Source organism: Myotis myotis, unplaced genomic scaffold (assembly GCF_014108235.1).
Source record: "Myotis myotis isolate mMyoMyo1 unplaced genomic scaffold, mMyoMyo1.p scaffold_m19_p_1, whole genome shotgun sequence".
In the NCBI taxonomy this organism is placed as follows: domain Eukaryota; kingdom Metazoa; phylum Chordata; class Mammalia; order Chiroptera; family Vespertilionidae; genus Myotis; species Myotis myotis.
The window spans coordinates 181,467,896-181,483,446 of record NW_023416313.1 but is presented as its reverse complement, the minus strand read 5'-3'; the positions used below and the strand labels follow the sequence as shown (position 1 = coordinate 181,483,446).

Sequence of the window (15,551 nt, the reverse complement as noted above, 5' to 3'; positions counted from 1 at the left end):
AATTCTTTATCCCTTTCGGCCTCGAGTTCTTCCTTGGGCGACCTTAACACTTACAATTTATTTTATCTTATTATTTTACACACTTGATTCATTCTTTTATAATTTTAATAAAATATTTCAAGCTACAGAAAAACAGAATAATGTTGGAAGCACTTCTCATGTTCTTGGTTTGTCAAATCTTGATCCTATATTTGCTGCAGTAACTTTTTTTTTTTTAGTTTTTTGAATAGTTAATACATTTATATGTTTAAAAAGAGTACAGAGTTAGATCCCCATCTCACCCTGTCCCATATGCCCAATTCCCATCCCGACAGGTGTTATATATTTATTTTCCCCCAGTTTTGTGTGCCAGTGCGCATATGTATCTAGAAATAAATAGAAATATATTTGGACTCACTTTAAAAAAACACACACATTAAGGGTAACAAATCTTTGACATTCTTCTTGAGATCTACACTCCTACCACTTCATCGCCTCTTTCATCTCAGTTCATTATTCAATAAGCGATGCAAAAAACTCCACGTTCAAGATATTCTGTTAACTACGGAGAATCGGTAGTTTCTCATCAAACTGTTTTCCTCTACCCTTTCTACTCCATCCACAAGCCAGTTTTCCAAAACACTGAGACCTGTTTCCAAAGTCTAAAATGCCTAGAGCGCAACAAAGGTGGACTTTACGGGAATAAGGAGGTGTAATCCCTCCGAGGAATTCAGGAAGAAGGAAGCTGTGGGGTGGGGAGCAGGGGGATGGGCAGGACCCGGGAAGGGCGGGTGGGACGTGGGTGGGCGGGGCCCGGGGGTGGGTGGGTGGGACGTAGTGGGCGGGACCCGGGAAGGGCGGGGCGGGGACGTGGGTGGGCGGGGCCTGGGGAAGGGGGCGGGTCCGTCAGCCACGTCCGCGCCGCGCCGCGCGCAGATTTGGCGCCAAGCGCCGAGGGCTCTTTTCGCGGCGGTAACTTAGAGTCTCGCGAGAAGCGCGGTTTGCGAGCCGCGCCACGCCGGGAGTTGAGTCCGCGTGAGGTGAGAGCGGGCTGGCGGGAGAGTGAAGTCGCTTAGGGGAGAAGCGGCCGAGGGGTTCAGGCGGAAGAGTCGGGGTGCGGGGAGCAGCAAGGAGGGAGTGGGGGGGGTGGACTGCAGGGCTGAGGTGAATTGCAGAGCAATAGAGGCCCGACCGGGCGCGACCTGTGGGGCGAGGAGACCGGTGGGGACAAGGGGTGCACATTTACATTTTGTTTACGTTTGGGGACCGCCTCTCACTAAACCCAGCCTTTTAGCGGGAGGGGACGTGTGTCAGGAACATCTTTACCTGGCCAGCTCCTGCCCCCGGGCTTCTAACACGGAAGGCGTGGGTGACTGGAATGAATGAAGGGAGAGAGGGGCGGGCGAGAATGGAGGGGTGGGAAATGCAGTGTTCTCGCCGGTTAGCAAAGCGGGGCATGGAGTTTCCGGTGCGAACTTCCCGGGGTAAAGGGGCTTCTGCTCGGGTAACGTGGAAGAAGTTGGACATGGGACACCCGAAGGGTCTGGGAACCAACTGTAGTTTGAAGGTTACGTTTCCTTGTTACGTTCGCTCCTCTGGGGGTTTGAGGCCTAGAGGAAGAGGTAAAGAGAATTTCATGGATGTCTAAAAAGGAGACAGTGAAGAGACAATGCAACAGTTATCAATAAGGGAAAGACATAAGAATATAAAGTTAAATTTTAAAGAAGCGACAGATGGATCCCTTGTTCACTACCAGTTTACTGACCAGCCCACGCCATGCTCGGCCAGCTCCTTGCATATAGGAGCCACCCTCCATGTAGCTTGTGTCCTGCCCTCAAACTCGGCCTCAGAGGTGCGAACCCCATTTCTTCCCGAGGGCGTAACTAGATGGGGCTAACTATGCTTACTGTAGCTACTGCAGCGGTTTCGGGCTCTGACCGCCTTTCTTCCAATTTTGAACATCTATGGTTCTTGACTCTTGTAGATACAGGGGTCATCATCAAGCGTTTATACTTTGTTTTTATATATGACTAGAGGCCTGATGCACGGAATTCGTGCAAGAGTAGGCCGTCCTTCCCCCCACTGCTGGCACCCGGGACCCAGGCTTCCTCCGGAAGGTCGTCTGGTCTAATTAGCATATTATGCTTTTATTATTATATGTGATCATGGAAATTTAGAATTGGAGAGATTAGGGATCATCTAGCTCCAGAAGGTTTGCAATTTGGGGGGAAGCTTTGGAATTCTTCATTCCGTCATTCACCAAATATATCTTGAGCCTCTGCTGTGTACCAGCTTTGGGGATGCAGTGGTGAAGCACAAAGAGACCAGTCTGGTCTCTGCCCTTTTAGAGCTACAGTCTGGTATGAAAGACAACATTAAGGAAATAATCACACAAATAGAACTTAGTATTGAAACGGGGTTAGTGCTGTGAAGCCTGCACCTGATACTTTGAGTGCTTATTATAGGAGGATTTAGTTTGGGGAAATTGGGGCAGACTTTTCTGTGGAGGTGATAGTAGAGATCTGAAAGAGATTAGGAGTCAAGGAAGGGCCTTTAGGAGAGGAATTGTCCTTTGCAAAAGTCTAGAGGCCTGCCCTAGCCGGTTTGGCTCCGTGGATAGAGCGTCGGCCTGAGGACTGAAGGGTCCCGGGTTCGATTCCATCAAGGGCACATGCCCAGGTTGCGGGCTTGTTCCCCAGTAGGGGGTGTGCAGGAGGCAGCCCATCCATGGTTCTCTCTCATCATTGATGTTTCTGTCCCTCTCTCCCTCTCCCTTCCTCTTTGAAATCAATAAATATATATTTTTAAAAAAGTCTAGACTAGAGGCCTGAGGGATATGGCTCTTTCAAAGAACTGAGAGAAAAGCGCATGAAGAGTGGTGTAAAGCTGGAGAAGTAGGAGGGTGCCAAACCATGCCGAGCCCGAGCTTTATCATTATCCTAAGAACAGAAGGAAGCCATTGAAATATTTAAGCCACGTGGTAAAGCGATCAGCTTTATATTTCCATAGGTTAAACTTAGCTGTAATGTGGAGAATGGATTGGAAAAGTCAAAATTGGATAGGAGGAATGGAGTAATCCAAGTAGAAATGTTATGATGTGATTGTGGAGATATGGAGAAATGGACAGACTCGAGGGATATTTAGGAGGTAAAATGGATAGGATATGTAGGGTAGACCCGTGGGGGCGCGCACGTACAGTGCGATTGAAACTTCGTGGCTCATGTGCAGAAGTCGGTATTTTGTGGAAGAGCCACACTCAAGGGGCCAAAGAGCCGCATGTGGCTCACGAGCCCCCGTTTGCCGACCACTGGGTAGACAGAAGGAGTTGTCAAGGATGACTTGTAGGTTTCTGACTTGCCTAGCTGGATAGATGGTATGCAGTGAACTGGGAAAATTAGAAATTCAGTTTTGTACATGATGAGTTATAGGTACCAGTGAGAAACTTAAGAGCTGTAAAATGAAAAGTAGGGATCTGGAGCTCAGATTTGATGCCTGGGATGGAGATAAAGAATTAGTCAGTTATCCGTAATGCCATATGTATAAATGAGTGAAGAGGGCCTACGATGGAGTCTTGGATACTTACTGACCAGGTTAGAGGAAGATGCATCTTCAAAGAAGATCCAGGAGGAGTGTCCAGAAAGGGAGAAAAGTCAGGTGAGTACTATGTTTCAGAAGTCAGCGGAAACATTTGTCCAGAAAAAGGAACTGATCAAAAGTTTCAGATGTTGCTGAGAGGTCAAGTAAAATAGTACTGAAAAGCATTCTTTCAGGTTATCAACCTGAGGATTATTTCCCTTTCTTCAAAGGAACCTTACCTAGAAGATTAATATGTAAACAGCTTTTTGTTATAAGCTTCTCTGGTTGAAGTGGCAGGTGAGGTTCCTGTCCTCTGCATATTTCACACCCATTTGGATCATAGTTTGAAACCCTCTGAAAAGTCCAGGTCATTTTATGATAGATGAAACTCAACAATTGATGTAAAATGATTTGTTCAAAAGTATATTATTTAGTGTTTAGAACCCGGTTCTTCTGATTTTTAGCTCAGTTCTTTTCCATATCTATTATCATTTCCAGTTTTCATCATGTCTGAGTTTGAAATATGGTTTAACTGACTGAAGCACATGTATTTTGCTGCAGGTGGATCCTAACTGTGTAATAGAAAGACTGCTTGGATGAATAAACGTGTTTACTCCCCCCCCCCCCCCCCCCAGAGGAAAAGATGCTGGAACCACAGGAGAATGGCCTGATTGACCTACCAGATGATGAGCACGTAGAAGATGAAACGTTTCCTCCGTTCCCTCCTCCAGCTTCTCCAGAGAGAGATGATGAAGGAGCTGAACCTGATGACGGTCAGTATAGAGTTCTAAAAAAAGTGTCTATGTCCAGTTATCCATCTATCAGCTTAGAAATGATACATTTTACAAGTGAAGCTTAAATTATTTAAGTAATATTAAATCTTGGTATATCTCACCAGAGTCAGGAAGAGGAGCACCTGTTCCTGTACCTCCAAGGAGAACAGTTAAAAGGAACATCCCCAAGCTTGATGCTCAGAGGTATATGTACTGTTGCCTTAAACATTCGTATTTTTTTTTAATATCTTTTTTTCTTCCTTATGTTACAATCTGTTGGTAAGGATGATTTGAAAATCAGATATTTATAAAGATATTAGAGGCCCCGTGAATGAAATTCGTGCCCTGGGGGGCAGGGGGGGGGTAGGTCCAGGACCCTTGCTCCTTACCGCCCACCTGCTCACTGCTCCTGCTTGGCTTGCTGCTCCTTAGTGCTGCTGCAGAGTCAGGAGAGGCTCCCGCCACCACCGCTGCGTTGACCAGCCATGAGCCTGGCTTCTGGCTGAGTGGCACTTCCCCTGTGGCAGCACACTGACCACCGGGGGCAGCTCCTGTGTTGAGCGTCTGCCCCCTGGTGGTCAGTGCACATCATAGCGACTGGTCGTTTTGGTTGTTCTGCCATAACAATCGCTTAGGCTTTTATTATATAGGTTTTTTTCAGTTCAGATAATATCTTTTCTTATGGTCTTGGTTTGGCCTTGATAGTTCTAGAAAACTTGGAATTTAAAAACATATTTTTATTCACAGATTGATTTCAGAGAGAGGGCTTCCAGCATTAAGACATGTGTTTGATAAGACAAAATTTAAAGGTAAAGGTCATGAGGTAAGAAATGCCTGGTTTTTATCTTTGTTTTTGAAAATATAGTTGTCCCTCACTATTTGTGGGGGATTGGTTCCAGGGCCCCTGTGGATGCTGGAATCCACAGATGCTCAAGTCCGTTATATAAAATGGCATAGTATTTGCATATAACCTACTTTAAATTATCTCTAGGTTACTTGTAATGCCTAACAGAATGTAAATGTTAAGTAAATAGTTGTCATTATATTACATTGTTTAGGGGATAATGACAAAAAATGTCTGTACATGTTCAATACAGATGCAGCAACCATCATAGGCCTAACTACATAGCACATGTCAGCAATAGCATAACATTTATTTTCCCTGAATATTTTTAATTCACAGTTGGTGGAATCCATGTATGCAGAACCCACTCATAGGTAGGGCTGACTGACTATAAAACTGGGTCTGCTATCATGTTAGGAATCTTAGAGTGTTTTACAGATGTAATCATTCATCATTGTATCTTTTGAGAAACTATGATGTGGAAAGGGCACTGTTAGAAGAATCAGAAAACATGTCTTGGTTTTGCCACCGTATGACTTTAGTAAACTCATGTGTGAGTCAGTAAGCCTGACTTTGTACTTCATAATTTTGAGGAATAAAATTTACTTTGTCTACTTCAGAGAGTGGCTTTAAGCTTTATGAGAGCAGGGACTTTCCCTGTATTGATCACTTAGGTGTCCCTAAGATAAGGAGCCATGCCTGGTTTATAATAGGCATCAGTTAAGTTTTGTTGAAAAATGGAGACATGTAAGAACTGTCCCCCTTGCCAGGTGGCTCAGGAATTAGAGTATTGGCTCGCACACTGAAGGGTCATGGGTTCAATTCTTGGACAAGGGCACATACCTGGGTTGCAGGTTCAATCCCCCAGCCCCATGAGGCAACCAATCGATGGTTCTCTTTCCCCCTCTCTCTCTCCCTTCCATTATCTCTAAAAATCAATGGAAAAAATATCCTCAGTGAGGATAAGAACAACAAAAAAGCTTTGTATTTCATTTAATATAAAAAACTTTTAATGTTAAGTTGAAATTTCAAACATAGGTATTCTGGTCTGAGACTGTTTAAACTGTTCTTGCTGGTCTTCAGTACTTTGTTCTTGGGATTTCTGAATGTATTTTCACAATGCTGAATTCTCAATGCTTTCTTCTCTATGTATGATTTAGGGGACCAACCACTTTGTTTAGTTATTCCTAAAATATATCTTGATATATTTCATTAAAGCTTATTTTTAGGGTTACTTTACTGTCCTGCAAAACCACATGTGATTATCTTTTAACTTCTATTAAACTTTTTTTAAAATATATTTTTATTGATTTCAGAGAGGAAGGAAGAGGGAGAGAGAGAGAGAGAAACATCCACGATGAGAGAGAATCATTGATTGGCTGCCTCCTGCAAGTCCCCCAGTGGGGATCAAGCCCGCAACCCGGGCATGTGCCCTTGACTGGAATCGAACCTGGGACTTTTCAGTTCACAGGCCGACGCTCTATCCATTGAGCCAAACCGGCTAGGGCCTATTAAACTTTCATCTGTTTTATTTCCTCTGATTAAAAAAAAAAATTTGTATCCAGTGCTCTTTTAGACTGTAATCCTCTAAGCCCTTAGTAAATATTTTTCTTTTTAGAATTTCTTCACCTTATAAATGTAAAGTGACACCAATGACTTTGCCATTACTATTCAATTCTAAAATCTGCTGACCAGATCAGTTCTGAAAATGAGTTTTCTATTTAGCATTTTTATTTTTATGTGCCAGGCTGAAGACTTGAAGACGCTAATCAGACACATGGAGCACTGGGCACATAGGCTATTCCCTAAACTGCAATTTGAGGATTTTATTGACAGAGTTGAATACCTGGGAAATAAAAAGGAAGTTCAGGTATGTGTTGAGATTATTATGAGTTTCATTCACAGTGTTGAATAGTACGAGGTAAGATTTAGTTAAGGCTGAGTAGCTGTTTGGGGGTCTTAATTTTTAAATCTGTCTTGGTAGAAAGAAGGAAAATGAGTAGTTATTTAAAGAACATCTTTTTTGAAACTCAGAATGGAATAAATGACTATTTTCCTCTAAATGTTATTAACAAAAATGTAAAAATGTCTCTTTTCAGACCTGTTTAAAACAAATTCGACTTGATCTCCCTATTTTACATGAAGATTTTATTAGCAATAATGGTAAGAATATAGGCTTGTCTACTTCATAACAATTTTTCTTTTAGAAATGGACTTAGTTGGGTGGACAGTAGTACAGGACTGGTTTTAGTCTATGTTGAGTATACTAGTATAATTAAAGTACAATAATGAGTTTAAATGCTTTGGTAGATTTAGAATGTTGTGTATGATATTTTTTTCTTTAGAGAAATGGCTGCAATGCTATTAAGAGATGTAAAAATGTATTTAGCCATAGAACATGAGCTTTTAAGAACTCTGATGGTGACCCACTGATCCTTTGTAGTGCTTATTAGTAAAAATATATGACAAAATACATGTACACCATTAAAAACGTGGCTCTGGGAAAATTAGGCAGAATAATTTGATGATGAAATAGTTTTTATTTCACTTAAGAGTGCAGATCCTGGCCTAGCCGGTGTGGTTCAGTGGTTGAGTATTGACCTATGAGCCAGGAGGTCATAGTTTGATTCCTAGGAAACATGCCCAGGTTGCGGGCTTGATCCCCAGTAGGGGCTGTGCAAGAGGCAGCAAATCAATGATTCTCTCTCATCATTGATGTTTCTGTCCCTCTCTCCTCCTTTCCTCTCTCTGAAATCAATAAAAACATAAAAAAAGAGTACAGATCCTGGGTATAGGACTTTAGTAAGACCTATGTGACTGTTCCTGGTATTGATTGCATTTGTTGGCTGTACAGTGCAACCATAGGCAGTCACACACATCAAAACATATGGTTCCTGCCGACAGGGTCTGTATAGTTATCAGATTTCCTGTGCGATGGCTCCATACATGTTTGTTTGCTTTTTAAACTTTTAATATATGTGATGGAAAATACAGGCTCCATATAGAATTCCCCAAAGTTATTTATAAATTACTTTTAAAAGTGAAAGATTGTGATTTAAATAATCCAAGATTAATTAATATTTTGGTAATATATGGTATGTACTGATGGCATAGGATTTGATATATGGAAAGGGATTAGCTATTACAGTACTAAATCCCACACCATCTACCACTGAGTTAGTTTATTCAGTAACACTTTTAACCCCCCCAATCAAATCTTGGTTTTTACCTTACTAAAATACATAAATCCACATGGAAATAAGTCATTAATTGTACTTAATAAATCTCAATGTTCATTTTTAAATCCATTCACCAATGCAAGGTTTTTTTGTTGAAGTTTACTAGAAAATTTCATTTACCATTTTGTAATCAATTGGTTTTCTTAAAAATTAAGCAGGGGTTATACTTTAATATTTTTTACTAATGTGTAGTCTTGTTACTCCTCTGCTCAAATCCCTTTAGTGGCTCCTTATTTTGCTCAATGTAAAAGCCAAAACCCTTATAATGTCCAACTTGGCCCTACAGAATCTGTTCTGTGTCCTCAACCCATCCCCCTGCCTCTCTGACTGTATCCCTACCTACACTGCTTCAGCTACGCTTGCCTCCTTAGCTGTTCCTTGAACCTTCCAGGCACATTTCTGTCTTAAGGCTTTTGCACTCTCTCACTCTGCCTTGAACATTGTCCTCCAGCCTCCAAATTTTTTACTATCTTCAGGACTGTGCTCAACTGTCAACTCTGTGAAGTCTTCCTAACCACACTGGTAAAATTATACTTAATTGTTAATCCTGATTTCCCTATGCTTTTTAAAATATATATTTTTATTGATCTCAAAGAGGAAGGGAGAGGGATAGAGAGATAGAAATATCAATGATGAGAAAGAATCATTGATTGGCTGCCTCCTGTACGCCCCCTATGGGGGTTGGAGCCCGTAACCCGGGCATGTGCCCTTGACTGGAATTGAACCGGGACCCTTCTGTCCGCTGATTCAAACCAGCTAGTGCTCCGTATGCTTTTTTTTTTTAATCCTCACCTGAGGATGTTTTTCCATTGATTTTTAGGGAAAGTGGAAGAGAGAGGGAAAGACAGAGAGAAATATCAATGTGAGAGAAACACATTGATTGGTTGCCTCCTGCAGGAGCCCTGAACAGGGCCGGGGCCAGGGGAGGAGCCTGCAACCAAGGTACCGTGCCCTTGACTGGAATTGAACCACTGGGACCCTTTGGACTGCAGGCTGATTATCCACTGAGCCAACCCGGCTAGGGCCTAGTATTTGTTTCTCTTTATTAAATAATTTGCTTATCTTTTAGATTATGTGTACCAACATGATAGCATCCTGTAACACATTGAATATTTCTGACTTTAGCTTCTTTGCCACAATAGTCTGCCTATGACTTGCAGTAAATGTATTTCATGTGTGGTTCTCATTTGTTTTTAATCCCATTTTTATCCTAGTCTCAGCTCCAGCAGTGGTTACATTCACATTGTTTTTCCATAAAACATTGTATTAAAGAGGCCATTTCTTGTTGATGATATCTTTCCTTTTATAGTTCACAAAAAGTAGATCTTTATCTATTTCATTATTATTAATTCAGAATCTTGTAAGCCCTATGAGGTGAAGCATATTAGAAACCCTACATATTGCACAATTGGTTCTAATACATTGCTTAACTTCCCCAGCAAAGTTTTCTACTTGTACGCCATTAATATTTCCTGATAAAGGAATGCATTTTAGTTTCTTGCCACGAATTTTTTCCATGTCAGGAAGGCAGAAACCTCAAAAGGGGTTTGAATTGTAAAAGACTGGATTAAATATATGAATTTTAAACCTCACTAGAATAATTGTAAAGGTTTGTCTTCATGTTTGAAATGTTTTGATAGTTGTGCTGGTTTTTATCACCAGCTGATCTCAGTGCATAGTATCTACATAAGGATGGTGTATGTAAATTAATATTTCATTTTCTTTATTATTATTTTTTAATGATGGTCTTGGTGATAAGAAAATTTTTTTTCTTGCCTAGTTGTCAGATTTGATGAAGTTATGTTTTAACCCTATTATGTGAATGATGTAAAAAGAAGGGAAAGTATCAGCTTTGCCATTTATTTTTTACTAGAGGCCCGGTGCACGAGTTAGTGCATGAGTTAGTGCACGGGTAGGGTCCCTTGGCCTGGCCAGTGATTAAGGCCTATGGGGGGGCCAGTCGGCATGGGGGAGGGGCAGTGGGAGGTTGGCTGTGGGAATGCACTGACCACCAGGGGGCAGCTCCTGCGTTGAGCGTCTGCCCCCTGGTGGTCAGTATGCATCATAGTGACTGGTCTACCAGTCGTTTCAGTCTTTTGGTTGTAAAGGTCACTTAGGCTTTTAGATATATAGATTTTTTTAGTTTGCTTGTACTTGTATTATCTTCTACTTTCAGGTGTTTATTTTGCAAACAAATCTTTTTAAACTACCACTTGTTTATTATGTTGGGGTTGTTTTGGTTAAAATTAGTCTGTTAGTCTACTTAACTGGGCAGTCAGAATCAGCTGTGTGTCACAATATGCTGAAATTAAAAAATGAGTGAGCCCAACTCTCCTCCCCTTCCTCAATGTGGAGCTGCCTTTATTAAGTTAGCTTACGCCATAGGAAAGCTGACATATGGATAAGTGATAGTTTATCACTGCCCATTCTTATTTTAAATATGGTAGTAAAATTTAATTTTTCATAATTCTTAAATGAATTATAAATGGAAGATTTAATATTTACTTTCCATAACATCGTGGATTATTTTGGGAGTATCCTACTTTGAAATAACTAGTGTACATGGCTTTAAGAGTTGATTAAGAGTAAAAATGTAGAGAATAATGCACTGAATTAAAAATATTAACTTGGAACTATGTCCACAGATCTCTAAATTTCTTTCCCTAGTTTTGTGTCTGGGTTTTACCCTATTAAAAATAGCCTATATAAAATTATTACTGTGTATTATGGCAAGCTATTAAAATGTTTTTGTTTAACATAAAATAAGAATATTCTTTGGATTCTCTAAGTTCTTTTATTAGTCCAAGCATAAAATATTTCTAATCATAACTAAGAACTTTTGCTTTCCATTCATATATATATTTTAATCCTCATCTGAGGATATTTTTTCCATTGATTTTTATTTATTTATTTTATTCATTTTAAATTGATTTCAGAGAGGGAGAGAGAGATATAGAAACATCAGTGATGAAAGAGACACATTGATTGGTTGCCTCCTGCATGCACCCTGACCAGGGCCAAGGATCAAGCCTGCAACCAAGGTACATGTCTTTGACCAGAATCGAACCTGGGACCCTTCAGTCCGCAGGCCAGTGCTCTATCCACTGAGCCAAACTGGCTAGGGCTTCCATTGATTTTAGAAAGAGTGGAAGGGAAGGGGAGAGACAGAGAAACATCGATGTGAGAGACACACATCGATTGGTTGCCCTCTGCATGTACCCCGACTACCGCCAGGAATTGAGCTTGCAACTGAGGTACGTGCCCTTGACTAGAATCGAACCTGGGCTCTTCAGTCAGCAGGTCAATGCTCTAACCACTGAGCAACCGGCCAGGGCCGTTCATGTATATTTTTAAATTAGTGTTTTCATTTGACTTAAAATGCCTCTTTAAAGTGACTTATAAATATTCCTTTTACTTGTTTGAATCAAACATGTTTGTAACATTCTCATGCCTCACCAATTGTTTCTTCTGGTCTGCACCTGTCACTTTAAACTGGTTTTAAATTAATAGCTATATAAGCTCTTTTTCTAACTAGTTTAATACTAGAGATGTACTCACTTTTTTTTTTCTACTGCAGATGAAGTAGTGGAAAATAATGACCATGATGTAACTGCTACTGAATTAGATCCATTTTTGACAAATGCATCTGAAAATGCGACGTTTGCTTCTGAGTCAAGTAGAAGCCTAACTGAAGAGCAACAGCAAAGAATCCAGAGAAATAAACAGCTGGCCTTGGAAAGAAGACAGGCAAAGCTACTGAGTAATAGTCAGTCCTTAGACAATGGTAAATGTTACGCTGGTTTTTATGTGTTACCATTAATATAGCAAGGGCATGTTAGAAATTTTAACTTCTCTACTATCTTCCAAATAAAATACCTCTAGAAATAGAAAAATGATATAGTATATTAAGTTTATGTACAGTTGAGAGAAAAAGACTGTGTGTGTGTGTGTATGTGTGTATGTGTGTTACCTATTTGGAATCTCCAAAGAAGAAATGATCCAAGATGGTTTTCTGAATAGTTGAATACCTTTTAAAGAGTTATTTTAATAATTTAAAATTGATTCTGAGTCTTTCAAAAACTTATTCTTCCCTGACTCCTTAATGCATGTAATATAATTTTATCTTTAGGATCATAATTATGAACATTAATTATTATGGTACTTTTCCTAAACATATAAAATGCTTTTTGCACCCAGTGAGGATTTTAGAGCCATTTGCTAAGATGTGAATAAGTGATCCTAAAAATTAAAAAAATATATATATTTTCATTGAATTCAGAGAGGAAGAGAGAGAGAGAGAGAGAGAGAGAGAGAGAGAGAGAGAGAGAGAGAGAGAGAGAAACATCAATGATGAAAGAGAATCATTGATTGGCTGCCTCCTGCACATCCCTCACTGGAAATCGAGCCTGCAATCCGGGTGTGCCCTGACCAGGAATTGAACCGTGACCTCCTGGTTCATAAGTCGATGCTCAACCACTGAGCCACACCAGCTGGGCCCTAAAATGCTTTGTTGTTTTTTTTGCCTTGTGTCACTTGTTGTGAGCTATCAGTTTGATTACCTGTTACATTCCCTTCTCTCTAGAAAAACTGCCATAAGATGAACTATTTTAATTTTTAAAAATATTTTTATTGATTTTTGGAGAGAGAGGAAGGGAGAAGGAGAGAGAAAGAGAAACATTGATGTGAGAGCAGAACATCGATTGGCTGTCTCCTGCATACTCCCTATCTGGGCACATGCCTGACCGGGAATTGAATCAGCAACCTTTTGGTGCATGGGATGACACCCAACCGAGCCACACCATCCAGGGCAAATTGTGCTGTTTTTAAAACAGACTGTGGGTTTGGAAACTAGACAACCATGTTTGTTAAAGTTGTATTTAAGCCCTGGCCGATATGTATGGCTCAGTGGTTGGATGTTGGCTTGTGCACTGAAGGGTCTTGGGTTTGATTCCAGCTCAAGGGTAAGTACCTGGTTGCAGGTTCGATCCCAGGCCCCTGTTGGGGCACGTGGGAAGACAGCCGGTCGGTTTCTCTCTCTGCCTCCCTCCCTTCCTCTCCTCCGCTTTTTGTAAAAATCAATGGAAAAATATCCTCAGGTGAGAATTAACAAAAACAAAACAAAACTGTATTTAGAAATAACTGCCGCCCTGGCCAGGTAGCTCAGTTGGTTTGAGCATCGACTCAATATGCCAAAGTTCTGGGTTTGATCCCCAATCAGGGCACATATAAGAATTAACCAATGAATGCATAAATAAGTGGAACAACAGTTGATGTTTCTCAAATCAATCAATCAAAATCAATAGGTAGGTAGATAAATAAAATTGCAAATTGGCTTTGAATGAAGCAGGATGGCATGTCATTCTCTATTTCCAATCCAGTTTTTCCTTTTGAAATAGGAAAGTAAGAATTAGAGTCTAAGTACTGAAGATTATCATGTCATAAAACAAAGTTCACCCAAGATAATAAAATTCTCAAGTGGAAAGTATTGTGACTACATTATCATGATTTTTTATAATTAAAATGAATTTAAGCTTTAAATTTACAAATGGATGTTTTATTTCCATGTGAAAAATTACATAAAGATAGAACTATTGTTGATAGCAGTGTCTTCCTTGTCATTATCAATAAGCATTTTAAGGCTCATTTTCTATTTATAATATATGACTTTAAAAATTTGCCCATGTAGATATAAGTACCTGAAATTTTCTTTACTATAGATCACTTTGACATACAGCTGTTAAGAGCATTTGAACTTTTAAAACGTGTCTAGTAATTGTGATTTTGAATGAGAACAGTAGCATTTGGAAGTGATTCAAGTTTGAGTTCAGTACCTTTCAAGACCTCTTACATTAAATTTTTTTTTAATTTTTATTTATTGATTTTTAGAGAAAGGAAGGAAGGGAAAGAGAAACATTGATTTGTTGTTCCATTTACTTATTCATTCATTGATTGTTCCTTGTATGTGCATGATAGCAGCCTTGGTAATAGAACCACAACATTGGCGTATTAGGAAGATGTTCTAACCAACTGAACCACCCAGCCAGGGCCAAGACCTCTTGCATTTTTGAATGGACTTCATACATGTATAAAAATGGCTTTATTTGGAAGTAATCATAATTAACATGAACTAAAATGGTCATATTTATCATTTCTATTGATCTAAGCTTGTGAAGAAATTTGTGTTAGGTAAGATTGGATGAGGTGCTTAAATAATGTGTAACAATGATTTCTCTTTCAGACTTGTTAATGAATACATCCAGGGCACAGACAGTTGAAGATGTTAACACGGGTGAGGATCAAAACAAGGAGAAGTCAGATGAACTTAAGGAAGACATTCTAGATAATCTGCATAATGATGCTGCTGCCAATACTGTAAATGAAGAGGAGGAATTAAAAATAGAGAAAACTCAACTGGACCAATCCTTTTAAATGTACAGCATTAACTTTATGCTTCATTCCGAAAAGTTACTGAGGTTGAAGAGTCCTCAACTAAAACGAAATTAATTTGGTATCCTCAAAGTTTGAGATTACTATATATTTTGTCTACTTTGAGTGAAATCCTTATGTAGTAAAACCTTTACAGATTCCTGTTTAAAATCTGGTATTTATAATTATACTTGCTTCTCATTAACTTTAGTTAAGCCTATTTATTTTCTTTAGTGTTGTATATAGATATGACTTCATAACAATGACTGGTAGTTAATAAGCACCTTCTGCTGCCAGTGTGCCATTCTATGCCTTGTTTTCACTAAATTAGGTGGAGTTTTAAGATGTAAATATATATGAATATTAATTTCCATTTAAATAAAAGAAATAAAAATCTTATCAACTATCTATAGATGCTTTATAAAAGTTTCTTTTTTAAAAAAAATCTTTTTGTTGAGAATATTACAGATATCCCTCTTTTCCACCCCATTGCCTCCCTCCACCCTGTCCAGGCCTTCACCACCCTATTGTCTGTGTCCATAGGTATGTATATCTATATATATAAAATAGAGAAATATGCTAATTAACCAGGACACCATAATGGGTTGACCAGACAGGAGGTTGCATGCGCAGGGGCGGGGCAGCACGGGCCTCCATTCACCTGCACTGGGGGAGGGCCTGATTAGCAGCAGTCTCAGCTGCTTCCAAGGGTTG

General features: G+C 39.8%; 1 protein-coding gene and 1 non-coding gene across 3 annotated transcripts; both read left to right on the top strand.

The window, feature by feature from the left end:
• The first annotated feature begins 896 nt into the window (after nt 1-896).
• TIPIN (TIMELESS interacting protein) lies at nt 897-15,247 on the top strand. Of its 2 annotated transcripts, none has more exons than XM_036305525.1 (8): nt 897-1,019; nt 4,191-4,328; nt 4,454-4,532; nt 5,076-5,151; nt 6,920-7,042; nt 7,272-7,335; nt 11,989-12,195; nt 14,650-15,247. In XM_036305525.1, the coding sequence occupies exons 2-8, from the start codon at nt 4,199-4,201 to the stop codon at nt 14,838-14,840; spliced, it is 870 nt and encodes a 289-aa protein (XP_036161418.1). In that variant the 5' UTR covers nt 897-1,019; nt 4,191-4,198; the 3' UTR covers nt 14,841-15,247. The 2 variants fall into 2 exon arrangements, with proteins under 2 accessions (XP_036161418.1, XP_036161412.1); XM_036305519.1 differs by lacking the exon at nt 897-1,019 and adding an exon at nt 2,768-3,633.
• On the top strand, nt 7,986-8,121 carry LOC118662233. The gene has a single exon (XR_004969644.1).
• Nucleotides 15,248-15,551: the final 304 nt, after the last annotated feature.

What these genes read in the sequence shown, in the direction of transcription:
- TIPIN (XM_036305519.1), top strand. Translation starts at nt 3,543, where the DNA reads ATGGAGTCTTGGATACTTACTGACCAGGTTAGAGGAAGATGCATCTTC. An exon ending in AGGAGCTGAACCTGATGACG is followed by an intron (nt 4,329 to 4,453) that starts GTCAGTATAGAG and finishes ATATCTCACCAG; the next exon opens with AGTCAGGAAGAGGAGCACCT. An exon ending in TTAAAGGTAAAGGTCATGAG is followed by an intron (nt 5,152 to 6,919) that starts GTAAGAAATGCC and finishes TTTATGTGCCAG; the next exon opens with GCTGAAGACTTGAAGACGCT.